Consider the following 12557-nt stretch of genomic DNA (forward strand, 5'->3'; position numbering starts at 1 on the left):
TTGAGAAAGCGTTGAGAGATGTTAGTTTGGAAGGAACCCTTGAAGGGTGAAAAGGTCCAAAATTTTTATAAGAATTTGAGTAAAAATTGAATAATAATAATAATGGAAACTAGTGCTATTTTCATATAAACTAGAAATTTTGTTTTGAAATTTTATTTGAAACTTTTGATTGAAGAATTATGTTTTGAGAAATTTTTAGTGAATTTAAAGCATTTGAATTTGATTGGTGATATGAAATATTTTTTTAGTTTTTTTGGGAAAGTCTTAAGCTAAAGAAATAAAGTTGAAATTAGTTTTGGGTACTTGATTAAACAAAAATGAGTTTTGTTTGATTAATTTTGATCAAAGGACTATATTTTTGTGGAATTTTAGAGAAATCTAAAGTAATGGAAGTAAACAGAATAATTAACTTATTTAAATTTGAATAATCATGAAAAGGATTATGTTTTTGGGGTATTTTAGCAAATTTAAAGTAATTGTTTAAGAATAAAATGATTATGTTCAATTAAAATTTTGACTCTTGGGAAAATTTTGCAAGTTTGATTAAAGAAAAGGTTTTGGGTCATGTGAATGTTTGAATGTTGTTTTGGACTGTTAAGCCTCTCCAGCGAGTTTGTAAATTCCTGCAATCGTCATATGGAGTCTGAGAACTATTTTTAAATCTTTGAATATGCTGGGGTGAATAAAACAGATTAAATTGAGTAATTCTCTGATAAAAATTTTGTTAAATAAAATATTTTGATGTTATGTATATATGTAAAATTGACTTTTACTGTGATATAAGATGTTGCTCAGTGTTACGGTAAACAAGTAAGGTTAAGAATTTCCTCTCTTGTCGTATCGAAAAATTGGATAGAAGGTTGATGATTCGCTTCAGTTTGATTCCCAACTATGGTGAGGACAGTGGTTTCATCCCTCTCATGGCTTGAGGATAATTATCCTTGTGATGAATGAGAATATAATGAATTATGATTTTGATTTTGATTATGATATTGGCTATGATTGATTGTGATTATGATTGAAAAGTGTGACGGACACTATATTCCAAAAGTGTGGCAGGCACTATATCCCAGCATTCTCTTTGATTGTGAAGTGTGGCGGGTACTATATCCCAAGAGTGTGGCGGATACTATATCCCAGATAGCGCTTCCTCCAGTGAGATGGTGGAAAGTTGAGCATTTCCTTCTTTATGTTCCTCCTGGAGAAGCACGACAGAGAGACAATGTTCGGGTTAGCTACCGGATGTGTCAGATTCTAGCATTTTTAACCGACAAGTGAGCTCACGGCTAGTAGGACAGGCATGCATCATACTACATTTGTTTGAAATTACTTAGGTCTGCATAATTACTTGGTTTGCCTAACTGATATTTTGTCAACTGCTAATTCTACTACTCGTCATAATTATTTTCTATGTGTGATTATTTGATTGTCTATCAAATTACTTGTGATTATAACTTGTTGGTTCGGATTATGGTGGAGTGTTGTGGTGTATTTTGGGCCGGAGGCCGTGTTTGATTTGAGTTATATCTCTTGATGTGTTGTGGTGTATTTTAGGCCGAAAGCCGTGATTGTTTGAGGAAAAGGCCGTGTTTGATTTGAGTTATATCTCTTGATATGTTGTAGTGTATTTTGGGCCGAAAGCCGTGATTATCTGGGCCGGAGGCTGTGATTGGGTAAGTTATATGTCTTGGTAAGTTTGGTAAAAATTAATATGCATGGATGTATTTGTTGAGGTTAAAATTATAGTGTATTTTAAAATTTCTCTGGTGAGATCGTGCGGTTAGATTCTCACCCCTATAGTCCTATTTTTTTTTTAGAAAACGAACGGAAAGTTTATGAAAATTTTTTCAAGCTTCTGGTTGTACTTTATTTATTTTTACTAGATTTTTTCTCGCCCTTGTTATCGATATTTATATCTTGTAAAGAGGGATAGGAGTTGTAATTTTATGATATGACTTTGTATATATACAAACACTTGTATAAGTTTTCTTGTAATTGTAAATGTATTGAAATGTAAAAGAGTTGTGATGAATTGGATGTATTTATATATGCATGCTTGTTTAAAAAGGAAAAATATTTTTGGTTTTTCAAAAAAAGTCAATATAGTTTTTAGGTAAAGCCTCCTACTTATTATTATTTATATATAAAAGTTGTCGTAGTATCCTTGTTATCAGAGTATTGCAACCGAAAGCATGACACTTTGGTGGTGACGAGGGTGTTACATTAAGCGCCACATATGTCTCTTCCTTTAAGTTTGGTGAGGAAAAATGACGGAAGAGCCGCCATGACTCACGATAGACAAGGATAAGGACGGGTCTATTTTTTTGATAGGAATTGCCTTCTCCTATTTTGGAGTAGACAAGGAATGGGTTAGATATTTATTCTAAAGATTTTAATATTTTAAAATAATTTTTTTAGTTACAAAAAATTCTTAAATTGTGATAAATAAATAACTTGTTACAGACAAAATTGAATTTTGTTACAAATTAATTTTTTATTACAAAATAATTAGATTTTTAAAACAAATAAATATTTTTACAAAATATTTTGAACTATTGCAACAACTTAATCTTTTGTTAGAAATTAAACATTATAAAATTTTTCAACAAAATACTAATTCGTTACAAAAGCCAACATAGTTTATAACAAAAAAATTAAGTTGTTACAAAATATTGTTATTATATAACAAATAATTAATTTTTGTTAAACAAATTTTTTGTAATAATTTTAAATTTAACACAAAATTTTTAATACAAATACTCTATTTTTGTTATAATGTCTAAAATTCATACAAACTTATTTACGTATAAAGTTACCTAACAATTACATCAACAAAGAAACTAGAATCGAAAAAGTCATATATACTGGATTTAGAGCCGAAGAAATTGATTTGATAATATTATTTTAATTTTAATTTGATTAGAATTTAATTTTGATTTGTTATTTATTTTTGTTCTATTAGGTTTTAATTTATATTTAAATATTTTAATTTTAAAAAATATGATTTTTAATTTTAAATATATAAGAAAGAAGATTTGACACATAATATCTAAAAAGAAAAATTCTTTATGCTAACAAATTTTAGTATTTTTGGTTATCATTTAAAATGTATAAACATTAAATTGTATTTAATAAATAAATTTTACTAATTTATATGTGTAAATTTTAAAAAATGAGTGCAAACGGTATTAATTTACGTGTGTAAATTTTGATAAATATAAATACAAATTATATATTTTTTGTATACACAAAATTCTTGTAAATATGAATATAAATTATTGCTAGTAAAAATGATAATATTTTTTAATTATATAGTATTATTTATCTAAAAATAATTATTATAATTATTTTATTAAATTTATATAAATAATAATTAATTAAAAGATAAATAACGATAGATATTTGCATTGTAAAATATTTTACAGTCAAAATCTTTAAACCAACCTGACTTCCAAAGCTTATAAACTTCAATCAATTGAGATCCGGAAAAACTATCAAAAGTACCCATGAAGTTTATGAATGCTGACAAAAGTACCCATAAACTAAGGAAATTAACGCTGTACCCATGAAAGATGGGTTCCGTATGACAAAAGTATCCAAATCCTAATTTTTTGTTGATTTTTTAATAAAATTCCTAAACTACCCTACCCTAACCCCATTCTACCGTCACTCCCTCTCTTCTCTTCTTCCTCTCTCCTCACTTATCCCTAAAAAACCCTCACAGAATCACAGAAACTCTCCTCCTACCTCCTCATTGCCGTCCGCCACCCACCTACTCCATTACCGCCAATCTCTTCCCCTCTCACTGCTTCTCCCTCTCACTATTAAGGTGACTACAACACCTTCATCGCACACCTATGACCCAACCTGATGAGAATACTACCATGGCGCGCTTGTTGCAGCCGATGAGAACGTCGTCGTGGCACGTCTGACCCAGCCGAGGAGAACACTGTCGTCGCACACTTGAGAAGAGAGAGGGGTCGTGGTACTCTTGCATGCAGAAAGCGGGTTCGGTAAAGAGAAATCAGAGAAGAAAGGGAGGCGGCATTGTGGATGGAGGTTCTGCCATTGACGATGTTACAGTCGGCCGGCGAAGAAAAATGTATTTCTTTTTTTTAAAACATTTTTATTTTATTTTTCTTCTTTTCAGAAATTGATTTAGTTACTACTAAAATGATACTGTTCTATTTTTTTTTAAATCTGCTTCTATTTTTTATGAAGGCTGAGATTGATTTACAGAAGATCCAGTTGATGACTACTTCTACTTCTGATTTTTGCTGAAATAAATTTCAAATTGGATGAATGGATTTGTTGATTTTTTATGGTTGATGGCTTTTTCTATTTCTAGTTTTGTTAAAGTGAATTGAAATTGGATGAATGGATTTGAAAATTTTTATGTTTTGAGTATTTTTTGGTGTTTGATTAATTTGGTTTGGGTATGGATTATAAACTTATGGGTGAATCGGTTGAGGTTCGATTCTCTACCACCACCACCACTACCATTGATTTTGGTCTGATTTGTTGTAGGAGTAGTTTTAGACTCCATGGCAAGAGTTGGTGCAAATTGAGTTATGAAAGGTTGAAAAAGTGAGTTGATGTTGAATGTATGGTAGTTTATGAATTTTATTAAAAAATCAACAAAAAATTAAGGTTTGGATACTTTTGTCATACGGAACCTATCTTTCATAAGTACAACGTTAATTTTCTTAGTTTATGGGTACTTTGTCGTAAACTTCATGGATACTTTTGGTAGTTTTTCCTTGAGATCCCAACATAGATAAGGTAAAGGGCATTTGAAAAAATAATCTAAACTTATTTGATTTAAACGAAGGAAAAAATTATTAATTATAAAATTTTGCTAATTTATATCCTAAAAATAATACAGATTAAACATATCATAAAAAAATATTTTATAAAAATTAATTTTTTTACGTTTTTAATATATTAAAAAATTTTATTATTACACATTTTAAAACACAAATTAATATAAAGTACATTAAATGGAATCAAAACTCAAAAGAATATACCCTTTTGCAAGACCCAATCTTCAATCATTGCTTTAGCATTCAAAGGCTGGTCAGCAGGCAAAAGATGGCCACCACCCAAGACGACAACATTGGTGAGTGACTTCCATTGTTGGACATACCCAGCAAGCTCTCCATTCACCTTCCATATCTTCCTCTCTGCATTCACATACTCCACAATCCCTTCCCATTTCATAGTATTCACCCATGCCTCAGTTTGCACCGGACCAGCAGTCAAATCATATTGACCTTGGTACAACAACACCCTAATAGCATTGCTCCTCAACAACCCTTCTACCCTAAACTTGACACTCTTCATTATATCACCTTGGAACGCTGCTCTAATATCATTACTGGACACTTTAAAGACTTGTGATTCGTTCACTCCCAATGCCTTCTTCACTTCAGCTATATTCATGAATTGATTAATCCAATCTTGATAGTGATAAGGATGATCTTTCCTTGTGTAATCATACAAAGTAGCCAGCCCTGACATGTTTTGCAACTTCCCCTGGAGTCTTCCCCATGCAGTCGTTGCTTCACTCCAGTTCCCAATCTGTGCCAACCTAACTACTTCCAGTTGATCCTTCTCCAACTCACTCTTTTGCCTCTCATTGATCAGACCCACATAATAAGCATTAGCCGGTTGCGTGCGTGATTGGGTCACTGCCTCAATTATTCCATTCCCGATAGCCACACCAACAAGATTCACTCTTTTAGAAGCATGCAACTGTGCATTTCTTTTCAATATGTAATTTCCAGTTGTAGACGCATACTTTCCTCCATAACTTTGGCCAACAATATAAATAGGGCGGTGTTTGTAAACAGGATCAAGTCGAAGAAACGTTGTAATAGCAACATAAAGGTGTTTGGAAATACCTTCTTGATTTGTTGGGATCTCTTGAGGTGATGAGGCTATACTGAATCCAGTGCCAATGGGGTTATCAAGAAAGAGAACGCCAAAGAACCTGTTCCAAGCACCAGGGTTGGGTTCAAGGGTGATGGATTCTGTGATACGCCATGGTCCAACCTCATAGAGGTTGCCAATCATGGAGGAGGTTCCAGGGCCACCTTGGAGCCAAATGAGAAGTGGCGTTCTGGAGAGAGGTAAGGTTGAGTTTTGAGCTTCATATAAAGCATAGAAGATTGCAGAAGAAGACGTGGTAGCTACTGGAAGGTAACCAGATTTGGTGGGGTGAGCTTCTTCGGGGAATGGATTGTTGGAGTTTGAAGAAGGTAAGACATGGGCTTGAATGGTGAAGCAGAAGCACAAGGAGATAACAATGGAGATAAGGAAGAAGATGAAGGAATCCATCCTTGTTATATATGCTTTTCGAGTATAATTTCAGGGAAGCTACTTAGTTTATTATATAGGCTATTATGGGTAACAAGAATGGTACTAAGATTTGTTAGTCTTTTTTGCAATTTTATAGTTTGTAATCAATTTTTTTATTTTATTTATTTATTTATTTATTTATAATTTGATTCCTCTCTATTGATGCTACGTCGTTCTGCATTATTGTTGGTCCATAAGTATTGAAGAAAAATCTTCTCATGTATTTATAAACCAATAATATTATAATATGTGTGCTTTCATCATATATGTGATTATTTTATTCCTGAAATTAAATCAAATTGAGAATAGGATGAGATGGATTAAAAAACAAGAGATAAAATTGAATTAGTAATTAAAAACTAGATAAACAAATTTGCTAAAAATGGAGTAAAGTCTAAAAGATTAATCATTACATAAATTAAATAAGTAATTGATTGGTCTTCTGATTCGGAGAAATTAAATTAGTCTTTTTGAAAATTTTAAGTTAGACTCTTATAAGTTATTATAGAAAAAAGTATGAAATAAAAATTTATAAATCTGCTGTAAATTTTTTCAAGATTATTTTTTGAGTAACACATGTTTCTTAAGGATTAGATTAAGATAGATTATTAACTAGAAAATCTTTATAAAATACATATAAACATTTTAAATTTTCAATATAGATGTTACATATTTATTAAAATAAAATATTTAAAATTTTTACTAATAAAAATTTGTATTAGCTAAATTCTTATTATTTTAATTATACTTTTCTTTTTTGGAACTAGAATTATACTTACGTACTGACATATCTTTCTATGTTTTGAACTTGGGGCTGTGAGTGTCTTGGACCCTACCAAGTCCCAATCCAACTGTCTTTGAAAAAAAATAAAAACAAACGTGATTAAAAACTTGCTCTCGTAAGTCGTAACCAACTACCATAAACATTAAAGTCTAGCGTTGCAACGATAATTTATTTGTCGGAAAATATGTAAGAGTCTCGCTAAATAGATAATGGAATATCTCTATAATATCTACAATAAACTATTTATTTAACCCAATATAAATTAAAAATAACAACCAATCCACATTTTAACCTAATTTCAAATAACCCATTAAATTTTATTTTAATCATAACCATTCAAAGCCTAATCAAATTTACCCCAATCCTATTGTTCTTCTCTAACGGCAACCCTTTTCACCAAACCCTCGCCGTCCCTGACCATCCCACTGCCGCATCTCCATCGGCCCAGACCTGTCCCACACGACTCATCCTCTAATAGCGCCAACTAGACCCCCGAGACTCGCCGTCCATCAGCACTGTACAGGACCCCCGCAGCTCACCCTCCATCAGCGTTGAACAGGAACACCACGGGTCACCCCCAACGGCGCCGCACCAGACCACCGCGACGCACCCTTCTTCAGCGGCGACCAGACCACGCGTTTCACCCTCCAGAGCGCTCCTCTTCCGTCGCCGGCAGAACTCAATGTGGTCGCCCCCTGTTTCCCGTTGCGGGTGTCACTGTTACGGCCCCAAAATGCCAAACGTCGTCCATAAACAACTGGAGGTTAGTGGGTTGATTTTTTTATGTGATTATAACTGTTTCTATTGCTACTAGTTTTACATGCAATGAATTTTGTTGAGGTGTTTGATTGTTCATAGTGAAAAAATTAATTGTTGCAACTTCACTATACCGGGACGTGTATAATATGTTGAAATGAATTGTACAAGTTGTTGCTGATTATGGTTGCATTGATTTTTATTCTAGTGTGTAAAATTTTACAGAATTTCGATTTAATTAGTACAGCAGTTTTGGCTCACCATTTGGTCTTTTGAATGCAACGTCACTTAAATTAGTTGATCATAGTCGATCTGTATTTGACATAAAATGAATGGTTACTTTACTAATTATCCGGATGATTGATTTTCGTTATAACGAATGCTATTTGTCTTTCCTATCTTGTTGATATGTTTGAATCAGGTACTGTATGAATTTTGTGTATGTTGAATACAAGAGCACAGATTTACTCGAGCAACATGGTGCTGTTTTTTTGTTTTTAAATTCCTTAGATCAGTCACCGAAACTTTAAAAGTTTCGCTTAAATCAGTCTGTGTCTATATGGTCCTCAATTTTGCTCTTTAGGTTCTCAAGAAGTGCTATATTGTGGAAATTGTAAGGCAGGATCCAAGACTTCTTGATGCACTAGGTTAGACATTTTTTAAAGAAAATAAAAGGAATACATTACACCATTTAGGAGTATAACTATGACAAGCCTTAAAAGTATCTTTCTGCTTATTATGTTTAATTCTATCTATTTGACATTTGGTTAAATTTGTGCAATGTTACAGTGGTTGAGAATAGAGAAAAGAGAAAATTGGAGTGTTGGACAAATGCAACTTATTTGTCTTGCTAGGCTGCTATTGAAGAATAGAAGGATTTTGGTTCTAGATGAAGCAACAACATCCATTGACACTGCAACACAATTTAATTCAAAAGACTATTAAAAATGAAATTAGTGAATGATTTTGGTTAATGACGAATTAACTACACATTTGTTACTTATTGCAGTGTCTCTTATATTCATGAATGTTCTTAAAACGGGAATGCTTCTATGAGAGAAAACATGCAACAATTATTCTAAATCTATGAATGAGAAATTTAATGTACATATTAAAAATTGTGGTCAATTCATAATATGCTAGATGTTCATTTTATTAGATATACAAATGCTTATTTTCATTTTTAAGTGGATGTTTAGTTGATTGAATTGAATTTTAAGTAAATACAATTATAATATTCTGGATGTTTAATTCAGTAGGTTTGCAGATGGTTATTTTTATTCTTACGTGGATGTTTATTTGATTGGATTAAATTTAAGTAAGTACAATTAAAATACGTCAGATGTTCAATTCACTAGGTGTGTAGATGATTATTTTTTACAATAAAGTAGATGTTTATTTGATTAGGTTGGATCTAACAAGAAAAGTAGATGTTTATTTTAATTATATTGGTATTTTGTTTGAGTTGCTAGATTTTGCATCCATTTCTCATATGAAACAATCATCCACATACATAGTAAAATGAGCATCCTCAGATGATGGAAAATAAGTTTATGAATTGAAGTTAGTATAAAATACTAGGATTATAAGAAAACTTAGAAAAGGAGAAGGAGATTCGGTTAGTTTATGAATTGAAGTTAGTATAAAATACTAGAATTATAAGAAAACTTAGAAAAGGAGAAGGAGATTCGATTGGTGCTACTGTATATTATAGTACTGAGAAAGTAAAGAGAATAGTAGCATCATGACCAAATATTCACCGATCATTGGCTCTTAGAAATTCTGCATCCTGCAGTACCACCTTACTCCCAGTCCCACCAAGTCTCAATTTTTTGTTTCACTGATTATGCCATAATAATTAGAGTAATTAATTAATTATTGAACTGAATACCATATAATTTGATTATAGGACTACTAAGTACTAACCTCAGCTCTTTCACATTGACTCCTACATCTATAATCCGCTTAGATGTACTTTACAAGTTACAACGATAAGATATATATGTCATGCCCTTCTAACACTGCACTTCACATGACACTTCAAAATCATGTCACTAATGCATGCACCTAAGATAAAATAATTCACAATAATCTTTCAAAAATGCTGATCATATTAAAATATAACTTCCATAATTTATTACAAATTTACTATTATAAACTCATAAGAATAAATTAAATTTTTACACATCAAATTCTACACTAGATGTAAACCTTTCTACTCAATCAAGAACTACTCCTAAAACTTCTTGACATTATCAATCTCAGAACTCCTCGTGCAGCTTTCTAACAAACATATATATGTAGTCTTGTAAGCATTTCCAGGCTAGTTGAATGATTTGATACCAAATAATGTTGCTGAGTATTTACAAGAAAGGCACAAAATTCATCTTCCCAAACCTACAACAGTATTTGTTTCTACATTTGATTATGCAGCTGGTCTAGGTACTTTCATGCTGAATCCATGCTTCATTTTGTCAACTCTATTAAAAAAAAAACTTGTGGTGTAAACAATGATATAAGGAGTCAAGTACTAAGACAATTTGAACAATAAGCAAACAAAACTGAAACTAAGCACTTTTTTAATTAAAAAAAAAGAAAATAAGACTTAATTCTGGTGAAAAATGAAGATAGATAAATCTCTTCTACAACTTTCAAATAGTAATCAAACTTAAAATCTGATAAATAAAATAGTGAAGAGAGAAGACAAAAAGTTTTTTTAGTAAAGCAAGCATTGCACAACATCCCATAATAAATCTACAATGATTTGAAAACAAAAATCATGTTCTCATCCTAAACTAGAAATCTTATAGTTAATAAATAATAACTAGAGCATCCTATAATCCTAAGTAACATTATAAGTGTAAGTGCATTAGATACAAAGAGATAGGCAGTTATTACATAATATAAGGACAGAATAAGTAAAATCGAAGCACTTAAACATCTTATTCTCATATGAAATAACCATCCATATACATAGAAAAATAAACATCCTCATTGGTTCTTCATTAGCAACTAACAAATTGACCAAGATGCCACCCGTGCACCATGTTTAAATGGCTTAACTCAGATTCAAGTTCAATTCAACCAAAATTAAAGAACATTTGAACCCTAGGTGTCAAACAAACATACTCTATAGAGTAAAACAATAGCTTTATACTGACTTTTTGTAGTCCAAGAGAGGGACGAAGAAAAGCGTCACGATACAACTATACAAGAATTGTCATAAAAATCTCAACCAACCAACCATATTTTTATATAAAACATCAATTCCTGTCCAGTTTGCAATAGGTATTTTAAAGCTACATAAATTTCAAAACTTTAAGCCTTCAGCATTCTCATGCCACAAGTGATGAACAAAAAAATATATATTCTTCTTTGGCATTTTTCCAAACAGTTAGCGTGCTCATTAGAAATGTCCCGATGAGTGCTTACTTGTAGCTGCATTAAATTTTTCTTGAATTTAATTTAATTTTTTTTCCTTTTTGTCAAGTTTTTTTAACTTGAATATCCAACTATCTACTAACAACAAGTTTCTATCAGCTTCTTGGAACACTAACTTAAAATTTTATCAACAAAAAAATTGCATAAAAGGAACATAAAAAGGATAAAGACAAATCAACATCTACCTCCTTTCCAAGTTGACAAAGAGAATCATTTGTCACTTTGTCATTAATGAATAACTAATTTGTTTTCCCTGAAAAGTCCCAAATATACATCTGCACAATCAACACCAGCAAATTATACATAACCAATGTAACATTGAAGCCCATGCACAAAATCAACTAATAGTTAGATAACTCACAGACTATACTCAAAGTCAAATGTGTCACAGGCTTTCTTGTAGAATTTGGCCACATGGTATCACACTATCACATAACCTATTAATCAATCAGCAGATTTCAATCATCCAAAAAAAGCAACAATTCACAGCTTATCCAACCATTGCATATTTCAATCAACCAAGGTATAAATCAATGCAAAAATATAGAAAAAAAACCCACAAAATATCCAACACACTTTTATTCAAACCTGAAAAATTAATAACACGAGAAACATACAAATTGAAACAGCACTGCAGAGAGGAGATTACCGTGTTGGTGGGTGTCAGTCACGGGGAGCAGGATCGCAACAAGCCCGGTGGCAAGCAGGGTGGAGGCCGTCGGGCAGCAGAGGGTGGCGAGCTTCAACGGCCGCGCTAACGATGGTCGGGATCGTGGTAGCATGGTGGAGGGCGACATGAAGGAAAACGCGCCTGCTGAGGCGCGATTGAAGAGGGCGATGCGAGGGGGGCTTGGTGCGGTGGATGATGGCAACACGAGGGAGAAAGAGAGGACGCCGGTGCTGAAAGGAAAAAAGAAGGAGAACGCCGGTGCCGTTTTTTTTTGTTTACGTCACTGAAGGAATCCTAATTTCTTTTAAATTTTAAATATGAATTGAAAATTAATTAATGGACCCTAATTTATTTTTAATTTCAATTTAATCCCATTGTACACATTGTATATTAGGTATATTGGCTCCTCATACTTTCCCAATATGTAATTAGTTACTTGAGAAGAAAAAAAGATGCGATACTGACACATTACGAAAAAATGTTAATGCGTGTAACACTTTTATTATGAGAATGTCACGTTTTTAGTCGTGTCATTTTGATATTAAA

The 12557-nt window shown here is 32.1% G+C and overlaps 1 protein-coding gene across 2 annotated transcripts; it reads right to left on the bottom strand.

The window, feature by feature from the left end:
* Positions 1–1172: 1172 nt before the first annotated feature.
* LOC107619572 (serine carboxypeptidase-like 50) lies at positions 1173–6411 on the bottom strand. Of its 2 annotated transcripts, XM_088497778.1 has the most exons (2): positions 5028–6411; positions 1173–1198 (listed from the first exon to the last, which is right to left on the bottom strand). In XM_088497778.1, exons 1-2 carry the CDS (start codon positions 6337–6339, stop codon positions 1188–1190), a joined length of 1323 nt encoding a protein of 440 aa, XP_088353904.1. In that variant the 5' UTR covers positions 6340–6411; the 3' UTR covers positions 1173–1187. The 2 variants fall into 2 exon arrangements, with proteins under 2 accessions (XP_088353904.1, XP_016177352.2); XM_016321866.3 differs by lacking the exon at positions 1173–1198 and having other exon boundaries at positions 4909–6411.
* Positions 6412–12557: the final 6146 nt, after the last annotated feature.

The sequence above is a fragment of the Arachis ipaensis genome, chromosome B9 (genome assembly GCF_059453495.1).
Source record: "Arachis ipaensis isolate K30076 ecotype BB chromosome B9, ASM5945349v1, whole genome shotgun sequence".
Classification (NCBI taxonomy): Eukaryota; Viridiplantae; Streptophyta; class Magnoliopsida; order Fabales; family Fabaceae; genus Arachis; species Arachis ipaensis.